General features: G+C 37.8%; 2 protein-coding genes across 17 annotated transcripts in view; one reads left to right on the top strand and one right to left on the bottom strand.

Moving 5' to 3' along the window:
• The window catches only part of LOC129046581 (uncharacterized), a 36,381-nt gene extending 30,713 nt beyond the window's left edge, over positions 1–5,668 (bottom strand). For 8 of the 14 annotated variants that reach the window (XR_010413032.1, XR_010412966.1, XR_010413011.1 and 5 more), the window contains exon 1: positions 5,284–5,455. Coding sequence is in view for 2 of the 14 variants with exons in the window: in XM_064595800.1 (XP_064451870.1) it covers positions 5,279–5,289 (11 nt within the window). In the remaining 12 variants the exon portion in view is untranslated. Of the gene's footprint in view, positions 1–5,278; positions 5,456–5,528 lie in introns of those variants that run through there. The other 6 variants (XR_010413031.1, XR_010412995.1, XM_064595800.1 and 3 more) reach the window with 3 other exon arrangements.
• Positions 5,669–5,879: 211 nt separating this feature from the next.
• Positions 5,880–25,804, top strand: part of LRRC58 (leucine rich repeat containing 58) — a 39,020-nt gene continuing 19,095 nt past the window's right edge. Inside the window, exons 1-5 of one of the 3 annotated variants that reach the window (XM_045902953.3) lie at positions 5,881–6,516; positions 15,081–15,209; positions 15,871–16,148; positions 16,334–16,412; positions 19,682–25,494. In XM_045902953.3, coding sequence (XP_045758909.1) covers positions 6,017–6,516; positions 15,081–15,209; positions 15,871–16,148; positions 16,334–16,412; positions 19,682–19,694 — 999 coding nt within the window. In that variant the 5' untranslated portion in view covers positions 5,881–6,016 and the 3' untranslated portion in view covers positions 19,695–25,494. Of the gene's footprint in view, positions 6,517–15,080; positions 15,210–15,870; positions 16,149–16,333; positions 16,413–19,681; positions 25,495–25,804 lie in introns of those variants that run through there. The other 2 variants (XM_045902952.3, XM_045902951.3) reach the window with 2 other exon arrangements.

Raw genomic sequence — 25,804 nt, 5'->3', positions numbered from 1 at the left:
TGCAGCAGTCTGGAAAGGTGACTTTACTCTGAATTTTTATAGTATTTGGTTATGCATCTGTATGCCAGTTACCAAATGCTACTGTCTATTTCAGTAACTTTAGGTTTATAACAGTTTTATTGAGATAAAATTCATATACCATACAATTCATTTACTTAAAGTGTATATAATTCCATGGTTTTTACTATATTCACAAGTTGTACAACCATCATCACACTCAATTTTAGAACATTTTCATCACCCCAAAAAGAAACTGTGCCAAGCAGTCACTCCTCATTCCCTCCTCCCTCAGCCTCTGGCAGCCTCTAATGTAGTTTCTGTTTTTATAGATTTGCCTATTTTGGACATTTCCTATAAATGGAATGACACGTTATATAGTCTTTTGTGACTTGCTTCTTTCACTTACGTGTTCTCATAATGTTTTCAAAATTTATCCATTTTGTAACATGTATCAGCTTCATTTATTTTTATTGCCAAATAAAATTCCATTGTATGGATAACTACATTTTATTTGTCAATTTATCAGTTGAGAGAACTTTGGGTTGTTTCCATGTTTTAGCTATGATGAATAATGCTGCCATGAACATCTGTGTACAAATTTTTGTGTGAACATGTTTTCTGTTCTCTTGGATCTACACCTAGGAGTGGAACTGCTGGGTTACATGGTAATTCTTATTTTCATTAGCCTTTTGAGGAACTACCAGACTGGTTTCCAAAGTAATTGCACCATATTATATCCCCAGCAGCAGTGTAGGAGGGTTCCAACTTCTTTACATCCTCACTAGCACTCATTATTTTTTGGTTTTAGCCATCCTAGTGGGCGTGCATGGTATCTCTTCATAGTTTTGATTTGCATTTGCTAATGATATTGAGCATCTTTTCATGTATTTATTGGCTATTTGTACATCTTCTTTGAAGAAATGTCTATTGGATCCTTTGCCCATTTTTATATCGGATTATTTGTTTTATTATGGGTTCATGTTTAATTTCTGTTACTTTAAGTATCTTAAAGGCAGTGATTATATTTGGACAAAATCATAAACTCTGGAGTCATATTCCATTATTTGGTTATCCAGCCCCATCATAACTGTATGACTTGGCAAGTTCCTTAATTTTCCCACAGCTCAGTTTTTTTATCTGTAAAATAGAGATAATAATACCTACCTTATAGAGTGAGTATGAGGATTAAATAAAATAATGACTACAAAGCTCTTAGGACAGTGCATGGCACTTAGAAAACAACCAATAAATGTTAGCCCTTATTTTTAGTTATCTCTATACATTTCCAGTGTATAGTTCACTTTTTTACACACAAAAGTGCTCCATGAGTATTTGAGAATGAATAAATTGGGGACTAGAAGTATTTTAACTTGTTTATAGTTGTTGCTATGACTAGCTATCTATGAAAACAGACATTTTTCCAAAGAAGACATCCAAATGGCCAACAGACACATGAAAGAGTGCTCAACATCACTCGGCATTAGGGAAATCCAAATCAAAACCTCAATGAGATACCCCATCACACCAGTCAGAATGGCTAAAATTAACAAGTCAGGAAACGACAGATGTTGGCGAGGATGCAGAGAAAGGGGAACCCTCCTACACTGTTGGTGGGAATGCAAGCTTGTGCAGCCACTCTGGAAAACAGTATGGAGGTTCCTCAAGAAGTTGAAAATAGAGCTACCGTACAACCCAGTAATTGCACTCCTGGGTATTTACCCCAAAGATAAAAATGCAGTGATCCAAAGGGGTATGTGCACCCCAATATTTATAGCAGCAATGTCCACAACAGCCAAACTGTGGAAAGAGCCAAGATGTCCATCGACAGTTGAATGGATAAAGAAGATGTGGTATATATATACAATGGAGTATTATGCAGCCATCAAAAACCCCCTGAAATCTTGCCATTTGCAACAATGTGGATGGAACTAGAGGGTATTATGCTAAGCGAAATAAGTTAATCAGAGAAAGACATGTATCATATGATCTCACTGATATGAGGAATTCTTAATCTCAGGAAACAAACTGAAGGTTGCTGGAGTGGTGGGGGGTGGGAGGGATGGGGTGTCTGGGTGATAGACATTGGGGAGGGTATGTGCCATGGTGAGTGCTGTGAATTGTGTAAGACTGATGAATCACAGACCTGTACCTCTGAAACAAATAATACATTATATGTTAATTTAAAAAAAAGAAGAATATAGTAGGAAGGGAAAAATGAAGGGGGGGAAATCGGAGGGGGAGATGAACCATGAGAGACTATGGACTCTGAGAAACAAACTGAGGGTTCTAGAGGGGAGGGGGTTGGAGGGATGGGTTAGCTTGGTGATGGATATTAAAGAGGGCACGTACTGAATGGAGCACTGGGTGTTATATGCAAACAATGAATCATGGAACACTACATCAAAAATTAATGATGTAATACATGGTGATTAACATAATAAAATAAAATTTTAAAAAAAAGAAAAGGTAAAACAACCCTGTTATGGAACCTATGCTGAGCAAGTGGATAAAATTAAAAAGGTATATAGTCACTCAAAATCCCAAAACAGTCACCGAGGAAAACACCTCCTCAGGTATGAGAAAAACCCCTAAATGGAGTGCCTTCGTTGGCAGTAATCATCAGGATGCTTTTATAGCTCTAACAAATGCTTAGCCAAAGACATACAGATCTGAAAATGCCATGTCATTATTTGAATCTTCAAAAAATTTCAATAAAGAAGACTTTTGGGGAAAGATACTCAGGAAAGCTTCTTAATCTATCAATTCTCCAGCAAGAATATACTAAGGCAGAGAAAGAAACTGCTAACGATAACCAAACTGTAGACCTTAACTGACAAAACTGGCTGCAAACTCACTCTGGGCCCCTGTAAATATAGAGGCCATTGTCTCCTCATGATGAATTCAAAGACTACGGCTCCCTCTGCCTTCAGTGCTGCTTTAAACAGAGAATAACTGGCTTTTTGATATCTGGGCTACAGTTGGTAGGAAGATGGCAGAACTTTAAGCCATCCAGGCCAAACTGGATAAACCAACCTGAGATTCAGCAATGGAAAGAACTCAAAGCAGCTGACCTTCATCTGACAACTAATGAGGAGACATGGAGTCAGGGGAGGAGGGAGAGAGATGGATTGAAATAATGAAAGCAGTGCTTCAGAATGCCTATCAGAATCCAGAGGTAACTGGAATGAAGGTAGAAATCCAGTTTAGGAGGCCTGGTGTCTTGAAATGACTAGGGGACAGGACAATAAGCATAAATTTGGGGAGTCAAAACTCAGCGGCAAGGAGATTTCAGACCAACCTCTCAAACTGTAATCCCTAAAAGATGGCACGACCCAGGCAGAAAACCACAGTTTATGCAGGAAATTGTGCCATCATGAGTAAAGACTGTTCTCAACTTTCTCTTTACCCTGATCATGATAAAACAAGTGTGAGAGAGTAATAGTTATAACAATAACTACTATTACTACTACTGCTAATAATAATAATAATAATTGCTACTACTCATGGAGTATTTACTGTGAACTAGGTACTGTGGTAAGCACTTTAGATTTAACCTTATAATGACTCTATGAAACAGATAATATTCTTCATAATCAAAGCTCAAAGAGAATTAAATAACAGAAATCTGATTTCCAGAGGTAGGATCTGAAACCTAGACCTTATAAAAGCCAAAGCCCATGCTTTAACATCAGTATGTTGCCTCCCAGCTAGTATGGTTTACGAAGGGATTCTCCACTCAGCTTATTTCCTGGTTTTTCTGCAGTCAATTGGGAAATAAGGCCATCTTAATCAGGTATGCCAAAACCTATTCATGCATTTATTTCATTTACTCACTATTTATTGAGCACATACTATGTCTCAGGGAGGGGTGCCATGGTAAATAGACACAGTTCCTGCCCCTAGGAAATGCAGGCAGGGTGGCTGAAGGAGGAAGTGCCCTTCATTTGATGTCCCTTCTTTTTTCAATAACATCCTAATCAGGAGACTTATCCTCAAATATAGTCAGTTTGACCCAAGAGTCACTTGATGGTTAAGTTTTGATAAGTGGACAAATATGCCATATACTCTCACAATTCCCTGAAATCCATATCCCTCTCCCTAGATAATGCACTACGCTGTCTCCTCTTCCCTTCACACTCTCCACTGCCCCCGCTGTGAAATCTCCTTCAGCTAGCTACAAGACCGAGCCCATCACTGTGAAGGACAAGAAGCCACCAATGCTCCTTCACCTCCCACAGGGTTTTCAGAACTCTCCAAGCTGCCTGGATAGTTTCAAGGCCCACTATAGTGGGCCTGCTGAATTTAGACTTATCTGGCTGTGAGCAAGAGAGATGCATCCATGGTAGCTGAGATAGGGCTTATTATAATGAGCAATAAGGGGATTCTTACATTAATTTGAACATTTCTTCAAAACTTTCTATCAGGCAGCTTCATTCTCTACTATTTGTGGCTATTTCCATCTTTCCCCCTTCATTTCACTGATTTGTAACCTTAACTATTTCTGAATCACATTCAAATCATTTTTTTCTCATATTAAATTCCTGTCACTTAATTTTTATCACAGACACATAGCACATTTTAAAAGCATAAAACTGTATTATTTTAAGTATTTGCAACTTTCACATATGACGGCTCCTGCCAGTATGTGATCTTGATCCAAGACAAAGTCTAATTTTTAAGAGGACCCTTTGAAACAGGTTTTGAAACATTCTATTTCTGGTCTTAAAAGTCTTAAAAACATTCTATTTCTGATTTACACTGACAAAGTATGTCCTCCTACTTACTGTAACTCAGGCAGAAATTAAAATTTGGCAGCAGGTAAGAGGCATAAAGTTTCTCACGCAAATGAGTGACAAGAAAAAAAGTTACTTTATTCTTTTTAGGAGGAAAGCAACTTAATGTCATTGATTATATACAATTTTTGAACAATTATATGCATAAGGTTTGTAAAAAATTGTTAAATATTTTTCTCATTTCTACTCGACTTTCCAAAATTATGAAAAGTAACTTCAGAAAAGACTGAGCTTAGGGCAAATATGTTCATTAGAAGTACTAAATCAAAGCCAGAGTCGGGATTTTGCCAGTTAATTGTAGTTTCAACCCGCAGTAAAATCTCACTGCTTTCTTAGTTCTTAAACTGATCAATTAACTTGAGCTATCTCAAGTTAACGAACCTCTTCCATGGCTCCCAAATTCATTTCCAGCCACTACAAATTAACCCAAAAACCACAGAAATGCTTCTATAGCTAAAATGTAGAAACACCTTTACTTAGTATACCTTACTTTCATCGGGTTTCAAAAATTAATCCTGCAGGCAAACAGGGCAAGTAATTATCCATGCTCTACGGATGGAGAAACTGAAATCAAATTCTTTGTCCAAGGACACAGGCTTATTATATATATAGCAGAACTCGAGGTCGGATCCAGGGGTTCTGATTTCTAGCCCAGCTGTCTTTGCACTCTGAAGTCGGCTTGGTTAATCCCGCGCCTTTAAATTCCTGGGGCTTGCTGTAATGAAGCTGACTCACCACTAAATTCCTGTGTTCTCACTGAATCCCGCAGAGTAGGGGCCCCACTCCCAAACTGGGAACCAAGGGGGCGGTGCACCATGACGCGCAAACCCTCAAGGCCAGATAAGCAAACAGTCCTCGGGCTGTTTACCGAGGCAGTCCTGCACTCTGAGGACAGGGAAACCAGACTCCAGGGACTATAAACCGCCCCTGTTCAAACCCTCCGCGGTTCAAAGGGCAACTTCGCGGCCACCCGGCCTCCGCCCCCGCCCGCACCCCTTCTCCGTGCCGCGCGCCACGTGAGACGCAGCCCGGCCCCCCGAGCGGCGCGCGCACCCCGCCGCCTGGCGTCGCGTGACTCGGCTGGGGCGCGCGGGGTTAGCGCCCGCCCGCGCCACTTCCGACGCAGCCCTCGGTTCAGGTTCCGGGGCGCCGCGTTGCTCCCGGCCTGGGGATCGCGCGGGGCGCCCTTCGGTTCCGGGGCCAGGCGCCCCGCGGCGGCCGGGATGGAGGAGGCCGGAGCGGCGGTGGCCACGGCGGGGGAGGCCGAACTGAACTTGTCCCGCCTCAGCGTGTCCCCGGAGACTCTGGAGTTGGAGCTGGAGGCGCGGGGCGAAGAGCGGCGCGGCGCCCGTGAGGCGCTGCTCCGGCTGCTACTGCCTCATAACCGTCTGGTGTCGCTGCCGCGGGCGTTATGCAGCGGCTTCCCGCACCTCCAGCTGTTGGACGTGAGCGGCAACGCGTTGACCGCGCTCGGGCCAGAGCTGCTCGCGCTGAGCGGCCTCCGCACGCTGCTGGCCAAGAACAACCGGCTCGGCGGGCCCGGCGCGCTGCCCAAGGGCCTGGCCCAGTCGCCGCTCTGCCGCAGCCTCCAGGTGCTCAACCTCAGCGGGAACTGCTTCCAGGAGGTGCCCGCGTCGTTGCTGGAGCTGCGCGCGCTGCAGACCCTCAGCCTGGGTGGCAACCAGCTGCAGAGCATCCCGGCCGAGATCGAGAACTTGCAGAGGTGAGCGGGCCCCTGCCCCAGAGTAGGGAAGCCTGGGGCGGTGTCCAGAAGCGCCGGAGCGCTAGGCTTGTCTTGGCGCTGGTCATTTGTCACGTAACCAACCGTCTGCTTCCAGGCTCGCTCTTTAACTCTTTGGCAGTGATCACTGCCCGGCCATCTCTGCGAGTTGTAAGTGAAGATCCGGTAAGATCGCGTGTGTGACAGCGTTTGGGACTGTGTTTGCCCTAAGGAGATTTTCGAGGCAATTTTTCTTTTTTCTTGGGTTCCGGGTGTGGGGGGAGTGATCCCAACTGAGTAGGTACTCAAACAAATGTCAGTCTGAGGTGGTCACTTCCTTGCTTTGACGTCTGTGGTGGTTTTTCATGCCTTTTAGCGTGACAAACAAGATACTCTGACCAATCCCTTGCCTTCCACTCCATTTCCTGCTATCCTTTATCTGTAGCAATACTAGCACTGTTTGTGAAATTCAGTGAGTCATGCAGTTTACCAACACCTTATGGGCACTTACTAAATATGTGGTGAATGGATACAGGGCCTCTGTTCATGTGCAGTTCCCTTTGCCTGGAATGTTGCCTGCACCTGGCAAACTCCTATTCATCCTTCAGAACCTATTGCCAGAGTTGTCTGTTTTCTTCCTTTACTGGTTCCTGGACAATTATTGATTGAACTGTACTTCCTGTGTACCTCATTCATCCTGCCATTGCATTTACCTTATGGATTATAATTCCTTGTTCAGAGGTCTGCCTCACCCACTAGATTATTCAGTAAATATATGTTGAATTAAATGGAAAGAGGAAGCAGAGAGGCAGGATAGCAAAAGTCTCCTAAAAGTGCTCTGCAGGGGTGTGAGAAATAGAGCAAAAGCAAGTGTATTGTCCAAAGTGAAAAAAAAAAAACGAAATGTTTGTCATCTGTAAAATATTTTCACATCCTTTGTTGAGTTTTCTGGGATAACAGAATATTAGAGCTAGAAAGAGGTAAGTGTAGTGAAAAGAACATTGACCTGAGAATAAGAACTCTTGGTGTCCCAGCCTTAGGCAGGTCACTTAACATATCCTAACCACAGCTTCCTAATCTGCAAAATAAGGCATTTGGACAAGATGTCCATTGACTCATCAACAGATATTTATGAAGTACTTACCATGTGTCAGGCACTGTCCTAGGTACTGGGGATGCAGTGGTAAACATGGTCCTGTTTTCATGGAGTTAACATACTAATAGGAGACATTAAACAACGAATTATAAACCTCATTTTTTGATTACAGTTTTGAAAAGTTCTATGAAGACAAACGGAATGCCTTCAAATAACAGAGGGACCTGACTTAGTTTGGTCCTTGAACAGGTAACATTTGAATTGAGAATGGAGAATTGAGAATTTTGAAGGAAGAATAAGAATTAACTAGGAGAGGGTGGGGTGGGATCAGTCTAGGTAAAAGGAACAGTGCATGTAAAAGCCGGAAGGCGAGAGGGACTGAAGGCCAACATTTTGAAAGGAGGACATTGTACTAGAGCATAGTGAGAAAGTGGCCAAGAGTGAAAGTTGGCAAATAGAAACTTGGACCAGTCCCAGGCCATGTTGGATCTTGAAGGCCATGGTAAAGTTTGGATTTTATTCTAAGTACACACAGGAAAGTTTTAAGCACATCAGCCTTGTTGCTGTGCAGCAATGGAATGGGGAGAGGGTGGAGAGATGAGATTTTGAGGGCTGGTTAGAAGGAGGTCATTCTAGTAGAATGAGAGATGATGGTCACTTACACCTGTGTGATGCTAAGAGAGATATTAAGAAATAGAAAACTTGGAAAGAGATTTAGACATAAAATTGACAGTCCTTGGTTCCTCCTAGTTTTGAAGTTACATAAGTCCAACCTTCTCATTTGAGTCTTAATATACTAAGAAAAACCTAGAGCAATTATTTCCATTACATGGGGGAAAAGGTAGGCAAAAATCCTATTTATTGAGTACTTACAATGCTGTAGGCCCTGTAGTAGAGGCTCTAAATATCCTTTTTAATTCTCACAATGCCTATGTGAGATGAGAGGAAGAAACTGAGGCTTTGAGAGGTTAAGTTATAAGAACCCAAAGCCAGTGAGTGGTGGAACTGGATTTGATCTCTGGGATCTCTGAATCCAGACCCAAGAATTTTCCGCTGTGACAGAATAGGGCTAGAACCTAATCCTTCTGACTTCTGTTGCATATGTGATCAGGAGGATTGGTCAAAACTCTTTCCTGGTTTACCTGATTTTCTAGCCAATAAACTATGCTTTTTGGTCATTGTACCTTTGGCTCCAGTTGTGTGTGGGATCTCTGTCAGTGTTTCCTTTTTTCAGTTTTATGCTCCATTTCTCTTTACTGATAAGAATCAGTAAAGGTTTAGGCCATGCTCCAAATTGAAACTCTAGTTGAGTGTAGGCTAAAAGGGTCGTGTAGAAATACAATCTTAGAAGTAGAAACAACCTGGGCAATGGCCTGATTCACCCCCCTCCCTTTTTTTTTTAACAGATGAGGACACTGAGATTTAGTATCAGTCACTTGCTTGAAGCCAGATAGTGACAATGAGATTCATGTGGTTCATGTACTTTAAAAGCTTGTGGTGAGTGATAGTATTTGAAAATGATTCGATATGGGGATGCTACCTCAAGAAAACTACTTTCTTTATCCAAAGATGTATAGTTCTTATCTCTCTGTGTTTCTCTACCTGTTTCCTGCCTTCTTGTACAAAGCTGCCTCACTATAATTCCATCTCCCTTTAACCAACCATAATGTAGAACGAATTTATATTTTTGTTATTCTTAATGTCACTTTTTAAAATATTTATTTATTTGACAGAGAGAAAGAGATAGCAAGCGAGAGAGAGCACAAGCAGGGGGAGCGGCAGGCAGAGGGAAAGGGAGAAGCAGGCTCCCCACTGAGCAAGGAGCCTGACGCGGGGCTCAATCCCAGGACTCTGAGATCATGACCTGAGCTGAAGGCAGACACTTAACTGACTGAGCACCCAGTCGCCCCTCTTAATGTCATTTTTATTTGGGTGGAGGAGCAAAACATTTTCTACTTAGACCTGTGGTTAAAGTTATTGGCACTAAGGGCCTCGTCTGTTTTTTCAGTGGGTCATTGGCCCTTGCTAGAGAAAAGGCACCCACTTCAGTATCCCTAAGGATTGGAGAATCAAGATACTTTCCAAGAAGCAAATTTAACATTGGTGTGTTAATGCTAAACAGAAAGGAAAGGAAGAATTTTGTGAATTCTGTGAATGAGTTTTCTGTTTCAATGTTTGTCACGATAAAATAGAATTGTTCCAAGCCCGATGAACAGAAGTGCAATGTTGACAAAAATACATCACAAGAACTTTTAAACACTACAGTTTTGCTTAACATTCAACAGTAGTTTGTTTTCTCCTTTCAAAAGCATTTTTGGAAACAGTAGAGTGTGTTTAGTTTGCCAAAATAATTGAAAGGCTTCAAGTCCCTAGAACTTTGGAAATTATTTGAGTTTCAAAGTGAGAAATAGGTCTGAAAGTGTAAATTTAATATGCTGGTTGTGTACTCTGATTAATGATACCCACAGAGAATTTATATGATTTTGAAATAGTAGGCTTAGTTATATTTTAGAACATCAGATACTTTTCTGATAAAGTCACAGTAACTACTAAGGTTGGGCATCCTTTCTTTCTGTGTACACTCCAAAGCATTGATAGAAGCAGACATTGAGTCATAACTGACAACCAGACACTAATTTCTCTCAGTTCTTGACTTAAACAAATAGAAGGGACAAGATTTAAATTTGCTCTCAGAATCACTCTTCCCTTTCTTCACCTTATTTTCTTTTCTCCATCATTAGATTCTGTTGCAAACTGTTATTTATTATTTGACTATTGAAATCTTTATCAAAGGATTCCCAAGATTGCTAAATTTTTCCCCGGGTAGTCTTCTCATTAAAATAGTTCCTTTTCCAGGATAATTTCTGTGATTTGGATTTCAAATGTTCTTTCTATTCTACTCTCTTTTGTTCCATTCTATTCTAGTAGCTCCCCTCTTTGAAAAAGAGATTTCTGAGTAACCAAGCATTAACTTATACCATATTTGGTAGAACAAAAAGTCCTGCTCAGGAACTTTTTCTTTCTTTTTTAACCAGTGCTCAGATACTTATGTGTAGGAGAATTCAGTCTTATATCCAAACAGTTGATTTTTGCTACAAGATATTCTTTGAAAGAGAAAAAAATATATCAGAATTAAAGTTGTCTGCTTCTACTAAGCATTATAATTCAAAAGAGAGATGCAATCTTGGAAAGATTTGCACAATCAGAAATAGGAAAAAAGTATGAATATATTTTTAAAATGACAAAACTTCAGATTCAAGTTAGCTTTTTAAATCACTACATATCAAGGAAGTCTGAGATGATGAAATAACAGACACTCAACAAATGAAAGAAATTGTACCTGAGAAAATACATATAAGATACTCTTTAAAGGACTTTAAAGTATGTTTTCTAACTTCAGAAAGGTAAAGGCAGGAACTTCATCAATGAAACAAGAATAAGAAAGTTAAAAACCAACAATTATGAAAACCCCAGTTAGAATTCCTAGAAATGAAAAAAAAAAATGTAATTATGAACTCAGTGTGCTGAATAGTATGCTGAAGTCAGCTGATGAATGAATCATTAAGCCAAAAGGTCTTACTGAGGCATTCTCCTGGAATGCAGCACAAAAAGATAAAGAAATGGAGAGTACAGGGGTACCTGGGTGGCTCAGGCCGTAACCCAGAGTCCTAGGATCTAGCCCTGCTGCATCAGGCTCCCCGCTCAGCTGGAAGTCAGCTCCCTCTCCCTCTGCCCGCTCCCTGCTTGTGTGTTCTCTCTCTGTCTCTCTCACTCTCTCTTTCTCAAATAAATAAGTCTTTAAAAAAAAAAAAAAAGAAAGAAATGGAGAGTATGAAAGAAAGGTTTCTTTCATGTAAAGTTGATCCTGAAGTTCAAACAGCTGTTTAGTAGGAATTTTAGAAAGAGAATAGAGAAAATGTAGGAGAGGCTATGTTTGATGTAATAGTAGCTGACAATTTTCCACAATTGGACTCTACCAATTTTCCACAAGAGCTCTCTAAACTGATATCTTGAAACATCATAGTAAAACTTTAAAAAAGAGAGAAAAAGACCCTAACAGCTCCTAATAAAAAAACGATTACCTACAAAGGAACAGTAGTAATACTGGCTGTAGTAAGATAATAGAATAGTATCTTCTTAGTGCTAAGGAAGAGTAATGTCAACCTAGAATTTTATGCCTAGCCAAGCTGTTACTCAACAATGAAGGAAAGAGATAAAAACATTAAAGACAAAGAATTCAAAAATTAACAACCATGGGTCTTTGTTAAATATATACTCCAAGAAAAAATGGACTTTAAAAGAGATAGCAAGATCTTTACTAGCAGGCTTATACTTCAAAGCTTGAAAGCAGGCTTATCTAGGGCCAACCTATTTTTGGGTATCAGAACTAATTTTAGTAAAATTCAGAGTTATAAAAAAAGAAAAAGAAAAAAGAAATAACAAGCTCCAGAAACAATGGTGAACAAAGAAATTGGTAAAACAGATTGATGAATCTGAATAATTATTAATTGGAAATAAATTTAAATTTATTTTCAAATCAAGGTAGAACTAATTCTAAATGATATGAAGAGAAGGACAGAAAGCATGGATGTGTGTTTGGGAGTGAGAGGGAGAGCAAAGGAAATTCAAGGGGTAACTACTAGCAAGATAGAAATAGCACATACAGTTCAAAATAGTAGAGGGGGAATGGGAAGAAAGGAAATTTAAATGAAACACACAAAAGAGCTGAAGAGAAAAAAGATATTTAGATATACTGTGATAATAGAAAACACAAGTCTAAACTTAGAAAATCAAGTTGCATCCTGCTTATAAGAGTTACACTTAAAATAGAAATACCTCAATAAGGTAAAAGTAATAGGATAGAAGAAGATGTACCAAGCAAATCTCTACTGTTTCACATCTGCACTACTGCATTAGGCTCCAGTCTAGTCATCCTACTTCCACTTCTCCCATTGTACTCTCCTCTCCCCACCACTTACCAAGCTACTTTCCACACAGTAGCCAGTGATCTTTGTAAAGTGTAAGTCAAGTTACACAACTTTGTTCAAAACCCTTCCTACTTAGGATAAAATTCAAAATCCTTACTGAGGCCCAAAAGGCCCTCTGTGATCTGGCCTTACCATGCTACCTGTCTGACCACCACTGTCCCCCATCTACCACTCTGATGTACCCACAACTGGCAACACACCAAGCATTTTCTACCTTCGGAATTTGTACTCATTCATTTCATTCTGATCTCTGTTCACATGTCATCTAAAAGAAACCTTTGTTAACCACCCTGTCTAGAATTTCACTTCCATAACTAACCATCTGATTAACTCCCCTTTTAGGGAGGTAACACTTAAAGCTCTCAGACATAATACATACACATTCACTGATTTATTGTCTATCTCACAAGATTATAAAGTAAAGAACTTGGTCTTGTTTATACTGTGTTCCCTGGAATGGTGCCTGGCACGTGGTAGATGCCTAGTTCGTATTTGTTAACTAGGCACTTTATGTGATGTATAATATTATTCCATTTTGAAGAGAAAGAACCTAGGGCATAACAAGAATAAGTAAATGGCTTAAGTTCTTATACTGGTGAATGGTGGTTTAAATGAAATAAATACGAACAAAAATAAAATCGAGACACAATATTGATAATTAAAAGAAATAGATTTTAAGGCAAATGGATTAAAAGGAAAAAAGAGAATGTTTCATATGAGTTAAGGAGCAGTTCAGCAAGGATTTATTTGCATTATAGCCTCTGTATTTTCAGGGGAAAGAGCAAAACTTGGTAATTATAAAGGGAAGAAGGAAAACTATGGTTCTGGTAGAAGACTAACCACCAGAGCAAGAAGGCAAAATAATAGATGCTATAAAAATTTTGAATTGCAGTTAATAAGTTCAATACTAGTAGCTCCACATTCATTTTCACATACAAAATGTGAACAAATTCTGTGCTCTAGGCCACAGAAGAACAAGGTTATGCGGAACATATATTTAACAACAAAGCTCCCAACAAATTAAGAGAAAGCCATAAAACCTGTGAGAAAAATGAGTAAAGAATAGGAACAGGCAATTCTCTGAAGATACACAAATGACCAAAAATATATACAGAGATGCTTAATTCACTAATAACTAGAGAACTGCAAATTAAAAGAACAGAATGGTATCATTTTTCACACAATCAAATAGTTAAAAAAAAAATTAAAGCAAACAATAATAATAAGTGCTGCCAGGATTATATGGTAAGAAGTACTCTTAATTTGCTAATTATGGATTTATAATCAGCTGTAGCCCTGCAGAGTAACTTGGCTTTACCTTTTTAATCCTACTCTATCTTTTAACCTTATATACTAAAATCTTCCCCTGGAACTCTGATTTAGTGAATCTGGATGGGACCTAGAATTTGTAGCTTTAAAAGTATCACAGGTAATTCTTACCCTGGAAGTTTGGGTAATAGTTTAATAGGCTATTTTTTCCCACATTCAGAGGTGTCTTAAAAGAATGCTAGTGTCCATTGAATTAGCAGATTTAACAGGAAGACAAAAGTAACATTGTAATGGAAAAAATCTGTATGTATACATTTTAATTATATATCTTATAAGAACTGATTCTGCTACTCCCTGCAAAAATCTTTTGGAGAAAGCCTTTCTACAGTCAACACCACAAAAAGTAGCAGTGCATTTTGGTGCAATATATGCTGTGTCTAAAATGTGGTTAACTTGATGGAAAATAAGGTAAGTATCTGGAGCTTTAATTTCATGATAGTGGTCAGTTTTACACAATTTATTTAGATAGCTCCTGAAGAATGCTTTTGCTATAGTAAGAACAAAGAAGAAATTTAGAGTTCAGCCATGTTTTCCCATTCTTTTCAGAAAAAGATAGTGGTTTTTCCATTGCCTAAAAGTGCACCAAATCCATGCCTACAGCACAAAATTCAGGCTTCGTATAATCCGGCTTTTCTTCAGCCTTTTCTCTGGATTCTTCAATAGGAACTCTGCCCTTCTGTGTTAAAAGATGTGTCCATTGTCCCATAAAAGCCCTCCCTTCCAACCTGAAGTGTCTTACTTCCTCCCAGCTGCAAGGACTAAATTCATGGTCCATCTGAAGTCACAAACTTTTGCGAAGCCTTTCCCAATCCCAAGTACTGTGTCCTTTTCTTACTTCTCAATTTTTTTAATCTCCTTTATCATTTATGGATTGCTCTGCTTATTTTGGTATTTTAATCATGTTATACTCACTTTTGGCCTTGTTTTGTGTTTAATTATAATATGGTCTAACAATACCCTGTCTTACCTGCTTACCTGTAATATAAGCTCTCTGAAGATTGCATTATTTCTCTAGAGCCTGTATAGCATATAGCAGATCCTAAGTAAAACATTTGCCGAATGAATAAATGAAATGTGTTTGTTGTAATAAAGACATTGGGATGTCTTGTCCAATTTTTGTTTACATTTTTGTTTTTGTTCATTTATTTTTACAGTTTAGAGTGTTTATATCTCGGAGGAAACTTCATCAAAGAAATCCCACCAGAATTAGCAAATCTGCCTTCTCTAAGTTACTTGGTATTATGTGACAACAAAATCCAAAGTGTGCCTCCTCAGCTTTCACAGTGAGTAGTTTCAGGCAGGCTAAGTATACACAGAGATCCTTGCTTAGGAATTTTTATCCTGCATTCATCCCACATGTTTTATATATGTAGAAGAAAATTAGGCATTCTCAAAGTAAATGGTACATGAGAATTACAGTTCTGAGGTTTGCTGTGAGTTGAGTTGCTTATTTTTAACATTACTTTTAAATGTGCTGGTTTATGTCTCAAAATATTTGTTTAGCCTGTTTTCTCTAATCAAAAATAGAGCAATTTGGCATAGATTTCCCCAGGTTTTATGGAATTTTACTGATTTTATATTTGATATGAAACATTCCTATCATGACATAATGTGAAGGATCTTGATTTCTATTGCATTTTAAATCTTTCTTCTTATAGGTATCTGAATGATAAATCATGCTAAAAAATCTTTAAATCTAGCATTTATGTCAGGCTGGCACATCAGAATACTGATTATTATTCTACATTCTCTAAGATCCCATGGGCAAATATCATCTCATGATATTTACAAGTCTACACTCTGGTCTAGTTTCAGCTCCTTTTTATTTTACCTCTTCTGTTGGCCTTAATTGCTTATCCTCATGGGAAAATCAAGTTCTTTGCTTAGCTTTCTTGGTAGTTAGCTTGCTCGCTGCCATTGATTTTTGTACTGCATTCATTGTAGGTTGCATTCGCTTCGTTCCCTCAGTCTTCACAATAACTTGCTGACATACCTGCCTCGAGAGATCCTCAGCCTTGTTCATTTGGAAGAATTGAGTTTGCGAGGAAATCCATTAGTTGTTCGTTTTGTTAGAGATTTAACCTATGACCCTCCAACTCTCCTGGAATTAGCTGCACGGACCATTAAAATTCGAAATATTTCCTACACTCCCTACGATCTTCCTGAGAATCTTCTTAGATACTTGAGTTTAGCCAGCAATTGCCCAAACCCAAAGTGTGGAGGTAAGTTAATTCAGTGTATATGTTTCCCACTCATTTAGCTATTTTTTATATTGATGATCTAAGTGTTTTTAAATAGTCATCTTTCAGAGAAAGGCATTTAGCCTCTTTCTGTTTCCCTTATCCTTTCACCCTTTTACCAGTAAAGTAAGACTTTTCTCCTTCCTCTCCCTTTCTTTTTTTTTTAGTGCTTTACAATTCATACAGAAGGAAAATACCCAGAAAGTCTCATCGTGTCTTGGAACTGTCACAAGATAGTAGAATAAGGTGGTAAAATAAGAGGAAACACAAAGGAAGCATAAACAGTCCTAACAGTTTAAAACGAGTCTCCAAAATGTTTAGCCACTTTTCATATTTATTTGATGGACATTTTCGTAGACCCACTGTTCTGAGTATCAGGTACCTTTATAGATTATGATTCAGGATGTAGGAGAATGGGCTGAATGTGCCAATTTTGGAATGTACCCTAGACTTTTATATTCTTGTAAATCCAGGCTCAAAATTTCTTGAATTTAGGGACACCTGGGTGGCTCAGTCGGTTAATCGTCTGCCTTTGGCTCAGGTCATGATCCCAGGGTTCTGGGATTGAGTGCTGCATCAGGCTCCCTGCTCAGCAGGGAGTCTGCTTCTCCCTCTGCCTGTTGCTCCCCCTGCCTGTGCTTGTGCACACTCTCTCTCTCTGAGACAAATAAATAAAATCTTTAAAAAAAAAAAAAGTCTTGAGTTTATAGCATTTGGAGAGAATTAAAGAAATGATAGACTGCAAGGCAGAGTAAAATAGAAATTCAAAGTACTATTGGAAATCAAAGGAGGGAGAGGATACATGTAATTAGATCTGGAAAAAATGAGCTGATTCTTAAAGTATGAGTTGGATTTTGATATGGTAAGTAAGATTGAGGATAGGAAACTTTTCAGTTGGAGAGAGCAAAATTGGAGACAAAACAGTATGGGGCACAATATTGGATGAGTAATAATTTGGCTCAAATATACAGTTTGGCTCTAGTATTTCTGTAAAAAGTTAGGGAAGTACATGAGAGAAGAGTAAAAGATACATTGAGGCCCAGTTATGAAGGTCTAAAGTGCCAGGGTGTGTGGGTGGGAGCTGGTGACAGATAGCAGGTCGTTTTATTTTGGCTCTCTCATAAAAGACTGCTTTTTAAAAATCCAATCTGATGGGAGTACAGAAGGGTTTTTACCGTTGTAGGAGAAATGTAGGTGCTGAGGAAATGCTACGTCATGATGATCAGAGCCAGGTGAGATTTTCCCTGGAACTCCTGTTGTGTCTTAAAACTGTTTGAAGGTTAAAAGAGAGAAAATGATTTAAATTTTTCAAAGAATATTAAAAAATAAAAAAGACACTCTTGGTTTAAAAAAGATGACCCTCTAGGCCATTTCTGGCCACTCTTAGAAATGGAAGGTCCTGTGCTGTGCCAGATTAAAAGTGCTTAAGCTCTTCTCTGTAGCTCTCCTTTCCCAAGTTGGCTTTTTTTTTTTTTTGGAAGATTTATTTATTTGTCAGAGAGAGAGAGAGCATGTGCACAAGCAGGGGGAGAAGCAGGCTCCTCCCCAAGCAAGGAGCCTGATGTGGGACTTGATCCCAGGACCCTGGGATCATGACCTGAGCTGAAAGCAGACACTTAACTGACTGAACCACCCAGGCATCCCCCAAGTTGGCTTTAACAGTGGTGAGGGATAGCATTCACATCAGGCCTTACGGCATAATAATCTGTGTCTGATCTTTTCTTTGAATTCTAAAAATGGACCTCTACAAGAATTCTCTTTTCTCTTTTAAATGCTTTTTTAAATGACTTTTTTAGTATACCGATATGTTATTTATCTTAGAAACAAATGTACTTCAAAAATTATTAGTTTAAAAGTCGAGATTATACAAAAATTGAACCAGTGATGTTTTCCCCCTCAGACTCATTAGCTATTGAACACTGAGTTAAACAAAAGTAAATTTTTTTTTTTTTAAGATTTACTTACTTATTTTAGAGAGAGAGCTTGAGTGTGTAAGTTGAGGGAGGGGCAGAGAGAGAGAATCTTCAAGCAGACTCCCCACTGAGCACAGAGCCCGAGGTGGGGTGGGGCACGGGCTCGATCTCACGACCCCTGAGATCACCACCTGAGCCATAACCAGAGTCAAAATCTTAACCAACTGAGCCACCTGGGTGCCCCAGCAAACGTAAATTTATATTTTGAGAGATTTTTTTGTCTTTGTAGAATCTGAGATCATGGGAATGACAAGGTAGTATTGTACTGTTTTAGCTCATGGTAACTCTATAATGCTTTATTTTATTACTTCCTTCTTCTTTTAGGATGCTAACACATTTTGGGGGATTTACTATCAATATTGATTGACCCGTTTATTGCATTTATATACTTTCCAAAATTGTTCAAAGTAACATACCATGAAATCCCCTTTTTAAACTATGAATTATACTGACTACAGGATCAGAAAATTAAAAAGTTAATGGGGGAAAAAGATAAATAGAAATCATTGTTTCTCCTTTGCTTGAACCACATTTTCTTAGTTTAGAGCCTTATGTGATACACATAGAGTAGTTGGTGCCGGAGGAATCTTAGAGTATAGAGGTTGAGATTGCTCTGCAGAAAGGTGATGGGACCCAGAATTGTAGGTGTTCCAGTTATACTGAACCCTGAGCCACAGTAACCTCTGCTTTCCTCTCAGCTGTAGCTATAGTTTTGCTTAGCTGAAGGGCCCAGCTCAGGAGCACTAAATTAGGAATCAAAAAAGGTGAATACTGTTTCAGTCTACCTAACAATACATAATTATGTGAGAATCAAGTGAGATCATTCATGAAACAGCTTTGAAACCTGTAGATTTAGAGCCGGTGGAAATGTAAGATGGTATTTTGTTTCTTTTAATTTTCCCTTCCCAATACATAAGAACAAAATACCAAAAGTGATCTCTTTTCTGCAAATTTTGTGTGTAACAACTAATCTTTTAAGATCATTAAAGGAGTTTTGTGGGGTTTTTTAAAGATTTTATTTATTTATTAGAGAGAGAGAGAGCATGAGAGCACGAGCGGTGGGGAGGAGCAGAAGGAGAGGGATAAGCAGACTCTCCTGGCATCATGACCTGAGCCGAAGGCAGTCGCTTAACCAGCTGAGCCACCGAGGTGCCCCTTGTGGGGTTTTTTTAAGCTTCTTGACTGTAGGGTAGTACCAAGGAGTAGCTTGGAGGATGGTGGAAGAACTATACTAAACACTATAATCTCTCCATCAGCCATTGTCCACCAAGTTACCCAGAGAAAATAAGTTAACAGTATCCTTTTAATGCCAGCTCCCTTTAAGATAAATCTTATCTGGCCTTCTCTTAGTAGCCAAATTGCCATCTAGGCCTTCTAGTATTTCTGTAAATAGCTATAGAAGCAACTATTGCTTCTACTTAAAATTCACAGAAAAGGAGACTATATATGACTTTTCTTCAGAATGCTGGAGAAGGGGTTGAAAAATAAATGGCTCTTTGCTTTGTAATGATTATTTTGTACTTAATTCCTTCTTCTCTCCAGGAGTCTACTTTGACTGCTGTGTCAGACAAATTAAATTTGTGGACTTCTGTGGGAAGTACCGCCTCCCACTGATGCACTACTTATGCTCCCCAGAGTGTTCTTCCCCTTGCAGTTCCGCCTCTCACAGCTCCACATCCCAGAGCGAATCTGACTCGGAGGACGAAGCTAGTGTTGCTGCACACAGAATGCAGAAAGTTCTTCTTGGTTGAAAATAATGCAGGGTTGTGTGAAACATTAAAAGAACTGAGCAAAGGTGATTAGAAAAGAAAACAGACTTTGAAGTTCACTAGGAACCGTCACTAGAAACCGTATCTTCATCTTGAATGTCCATGAAAGAGTTGGAGATGATGGAAAAGATTTTGCATTTCATCTTCCCATTCAGCAGGAATGAGTCCAGTTCCATGTTTGGATTCTTTGAATATAATTCACTCTGAATGATGGTTTCAAATTTAACTGATTGTTTGCAATTTTCACTCAAGTTTTGCATGAATCACACAGCACAATGGAACATTCTGAAGAGCAGTGCTATAATAAACCATGAGTGGTATAACTTGTGATAGTTGAGATGAAGAAAGAAATTATCAGAGCTGTAATTATTACCAGAATTGTCCTTGGGTTTAGATTGAACATTATACCTTAACAGGATTAGCCCTCCCTTCCTGTATTGCCTATGTGTCTAGATTACAGAGCTATTCAGATAAGCTCACAGATGGTTACACAGGACCTAACCCTTTCAAGTGACCTACTAACTGGTAAAGTAAGGGATATAACTTCTATGTGGGATTTTAAAACTCTTCAGTTCTGCTCTTTTGTTCTATATGATTGCTGTTTCCTTTCTGTAATCCAGCAATGACTATTATAGTGCCTTAATCCTAGCAAGATTTTAGAAATTTATCCATGGAACGATGCCAGAGCAGCCTATATAACCTGACATACTATGCAGAACACTTTAAAATATGCTTTAACAGAACTAGGTAAACAGCTGTATATCTGACATAAGAGCTCATGCCACCTTAACTTGAATTTTTTGTTTAAACATGAAGTGATCCCCTTGTAAGGAAATCACTTTTACACTTAATGGGAAGCAACAGTCTTGATTAGTCTTTTCATCATAAGACAAAATAATAGCTTTTGATTTAAAAATCTGTCAGACTTCTTTTGACAGAAAAGAGATGTAAGCTTAGAAAGCTTCTTTGTATCTTGCATTAAAGGAGTGGGAAAATGATTTTAAAATTTTTAAGTCATGTCTGACTCCTTTGCCTGTGTGTACTGAACTGTAACTTTCTCTACATTAAAAAAAAAACTAGAAAACCATTACAACAAACCAAATAAAGTTATGGGCAGCCATCATTTGTGTAAAGACTTTAAAGCAGTCTTTAAATTGTGTGAAATAGAATAATTTCCAAAACTAGTTTAACTATGGAATACTTTTTGAAAGTAATGTATTGATAACATAAGAAATTTGTTAAATATATCCCCGGAGTATAGCAGAAAAATATTTCACAAATTAATTGCTATTAGAAATGACCAAATTTTTATTATAAACTAGTTAATTTGCAATAAAAATTGAATAGTACAATTATAAGTTGATATTATAAAATACACAACACATACTAGCAGTCATTAGATAACCAATAATAAAATGATGTTTTATTGATAAACGTTACCTATACAATAATATGTAGGTCAGAAACACATTAGAATACCAGAGGATCTCCCTTCTGGCTTCCTGACATTCACAACTGGGGCACACCATTTCTTAAAAGCATATTGTCGTATAATAATAATAATAATAATGTACATATGTTAGGTTTTTGTCTTGTGTATTATTTTTTACTTTAGAAGAAAATATATTGTAGGATAGTTCAGATTTATTATGTGTTATTCATGAAACATCGTGGAGTTTCATGACTGCAGTTGTGAAACGCTGCTATAGAGTGAATCCCTTCACCTTGTTATAATGTAACAATATGTTTTCCTTTTGACTCAGAAATTTTCTAGGTCTATAGAAGTAATCTAGTATGTTTCTGCTGCCTAACAAAGTAGTACATGGGTGATTAGATCATAAAATGGAAGTAATGTAGAGTCTTTGTTTACTTCTCCATTTGAGCCACAGCAAGCTGCGTACGAAATTATGAAAGATAAAGATAACTTAGGCAGTGCCTAAGTGAGAAGCCCAAAGTGTTTTGTACCTGACTTAGTTAATATCAATACATAACATATTTTCATAGAAAATAATGTATTCATAGGAAAATACCCAAATTGATAGGACCGAATTCTTCTGGCTTAAATGCCTCAGTTTACTTCCTAATCCATTACCAGCTTGGGTAATCTTCCAAGAGTTCGTCTTTTTAAAATAAATTGGTAGGTATGTAAGTACAATTAAGTACTTCCTGGCTTCCCAGAAAGAAAGTGTACTGATTGATCTTTCACAGATGTAAATAGGTCCAACCAGAAACAGTTTCTGGCCTTTGCTATATATGCAGATGTATACCATAATATACAATAACTGTTTGTTGTTCATGTACATTTCAAAATCTAAGATCAGTGTGCAAGTGGCTTTAGTGACTTTAACTGAAATCTGCATTTCAGTTGTCAGTTCTTTTTTTTAATCTTTGACCTAAACTTTTATAAGAGCTGCTAATAATTTCTAAGATTTTCCCTGTTTCTCTTCTCTACCTTCCCTTTTTTTTTTTTATAACTGGTGATTGTAGAAATTAGCCAGAAGATGAGATAGAAGGGACTTGATAATTTAGAAACCAGGTAATCAACTCCTAAATCATATCGCTGACTATGTATTTGAAATGATAGTCTATCTCTTTAGTTGCTAAGTCATATGTTTGTGTTTAAACTAGTTAATAAACTTTATTTTTGAGACTTAAGAATCTACACTAATTTTCATAATGAAATAAGTTTTTGATATTGCTCCAATTGGACAGTTTCAGTGACCAGAACTTCTGTGGGTAAAACTACTTAACCACAGCATTAATGTGTTTAGAATGGAATTCTTCAATGTTAATATTTGAAATGGAAATGGGTACATTGAACATTCTTCGTAATCTTTATTCCTAGAATCCAATTCTCAGTGTCACCAACTCAGTTTGGATAGTACTAGGATTTTAGGAAATAAGAAGATTAGCTGATACAATATTTTGCTTCCATGGTGCCAGGGATTGGCTGACCTAAGGACAAGCTAGTCAAGGTTCTTAGGATTCCTTGTATTTGAATACCAGAGGTAGATCTGAAGGTTAGTTCATATTTTACTTCTAAATGTGTGCCAGAGGAGTCTCTTATTCTGAAATTCTTACTATCTGGAACTTTAAATTACCAAATGTAAAAGTAAAGATGCATTGTAAACTGTACCTCAAATTCGAGAAATTTTTATGTCAATGTAAATAAAAGTTAAAGACAGTCCACACTAGTGCAGTGTAATACTGCAGACCAATTCTACCAAACATCGTAAATACCAATTTAACCAAAGGAAGAGAAGAAAAAGGCTGAAAGAAATCTTTAAAAATAACAAAGGGCAGGGAAAGAGGAGTCACCAGACACCCAGGGATATCCCTGAGCTAAGAAAGTTCTTTAAAGTAATAGTGAATTGTTTTAAAATCACGAGGCCTATTTACCATCTGAAAGCCTTTATCACTAAATTTCTTTGGTTTCTGCTACTGGAAGATTATCCACATCCCTCCATAATGATGGGCCAGCAAGTAAATAGGATTTTCTTACAGCCAACCTTGCTCTTTCCAAAGGGAGAAAGTAATACCTCATTAACCTGGAATTTGTCGTACAGCGTTGGTTAATGTTTACCTTGTCACAATGTAAAAAAGAAAAAAATACTAAGCAAATAATTAGTGCAAATGAAGTTTGATCTTTTAAAGCATTTTAGCAGTATTTATTTATATAAAAAGTTATTCTACATAAGACCCTTTGTAGGCAAAACAGTTATAAAATGTGTATATAATTAGTTAAGCTGCATTTATTTAGAAATACCTAATTTTTACTTAAATGATCCCCTCTCTTCTTATCCAAAGTAGATATTTTATTATGTTAGTGTAAATGTTACTCCCTCTTTAGTCCAAAATAGTCAGCTTTTAAGTTGTGCTGGATGTTAACAGTAAAGGCTGATGTGCGTGTTTTTAGGCAACATGATCTGGGATACATAGTTCTGATTCCCTCTGTATAGAAAAGTACTTGACTGTCACTGTTTCTGTATTAAGCACTATTCTCTTATAACATTAATTTGATAAATTTAATAGCATCCACTTTTGTATTTTCATGATAGTCGTGATCTTTTTAAAGGCAGCAGTGTCTTCATTTATTTTCAGAAAGGTGTGCCTTAAATCCTCCACTGTAGACCCAAAGTCTGGGGAACTGTGTCATTTAGTAAGTTGTTTGTGACAGGGTAATGACCCTTTGCATTTGACTCGAGGGAGAAAGAATGTGAGTGACCTGATTCCTTCCCCTAAAACAGGGCCTAATGTCTGTGAGTCTAGGGCTTTTGTAGAGGGAATCCCAATCATGCATACTATCAGAGAAGGTCAAGCCATAAGGATCAGAGTCCCCTGAAAATCAATGAGAAGGTATATTCTTTTTTATATTATAAAGAAAATTTATCTGCTACCACTAAGGGATGACAGCAGTTCCCAACCAAGTTCATATTAATAGCATGATATAAAGATATTATTGCTGTGAGGCCTAGGATATTTTGTGAGTGGTTTCTTTGTAACACTAGCTTGCAAGGGGCTATGTTTTTAACATTTTACTTGTAAATATCTCCATTTTTTCTATCATTCCTTGGTCCATATTTGCTAAGAATTGATGTAGAAAATAATAGTTCACTAACAACAAACATTGAACAGTCACAGGGTAATACTGATTTGGGTGCTACTAGACTTTTACCTGAGATTTGTCAGTCTCAATTTACCCTAAGGTATAGTATTCAATCTAGTAAATATTAAAATTTATGAGTTTAATGGAGGTTATGTATTTACCATTGTACCAGAAAGCCATGGTTAGATTGATTAAGTGCATTTACTAGAACTTACTTTCTTTGGCTGTGAATAAATTGGATAAAACTGTTTTATTCTGAATTGTGGTTAGAAGAAATTAGGATAAGATTGAAAGTGCTATTGCTGGTACAAAAGTATTACTAAATTGCTTAATTCTTATGTCTACAACTGATGTTTTAAGAGAATCATTTATTAAACAGTTGACATTGATGTGGTCATTGATGTGATGTATGTTATTGAAAAGGAATATTAACTTCAACAATCACTTTACAACAGTACAATCATGGAGAGCCCTGTGTGCCTGTAATTGGTGTTTGTTGCATTTCTGAGCCCACTTGTTTTCATGAGAAACAAAAATATTATGGGAGAAATATTTTAAGTTACCAGTATTTTAACTTTTTATAAAGTTTGGGACTTTAAAGTATCGACAAAGGATATTAAAAGTATATGTACTTTTACTTTAGTCAAATTACTAAATTTCATTGTCTTCTTCCTTAGTTTTATGTATTTGAAATCTTGTGAATTAGGAATATCTATATAAGTATATAGATACTTAAAACTTAATAATAACAAATGTAAATCAATGTGACTCAACAATTAAATTTTCTTTTCAGGACAGATATACTTAAGTGCATCAAATTTATATATTACTTTGTAATGGTAAATGCTCTAAAAAAATATTTAAGCTACTTCAATTCTATACCTCCTTTTTTCCCACAGGACTCACAAGAAAATGTGATGTTATATTAACCCTCTGTGTGAATTTTGCCTTATTAAACATTGTGCCTTATTTTATTAAAAGTGCTTTCTTGGAATTTGAGTCTGTATTCTGAAAAGTAACAGTATTTTAACTGAATTGAATTTACGTTAAAAAAATCAAAAATCCTTATAATGTTTTGTTTGTTTGTTTTTAAAGATTTTATTATTTGACAGAGCGCGCGAGAGAGGGAATACAAGCAGGGGGAGTGGGAGAGGGAGAAGCAGGCTTCCCGCAGGGCAAGGAGCCTGATGTGGGGCTCCATCCCAGGACCCTGGGATCATGACCTAAGCCAAAGGCAGACGCTTAACGACTGAGCCACCCAGGCGCCCCTAAAATCCTTATAATGTTGGT

The sequence above is a fragment of the Mirounga angustirostris genome, unplaced genomic scaffold (genome assembly GCF_029215605.1).
Source record: "Mirounga angustirostris isolate CCGP_5_RB_7025 unplaced genomic scaffold, mMirAng1.0.hap1 SCAF_1, whole genome shotgun sequence".
Lineage (NCBI taxonomy): Eukaryota > Metazoa > Chordata > Mammalia > Carnivora > Phocidae > Mirounga > Mirounga angustirostris.
Note: the sequence above shows the minus strand (reverse complement) of the source record. Positions and strands in the feature narration are given on the sequence as shown.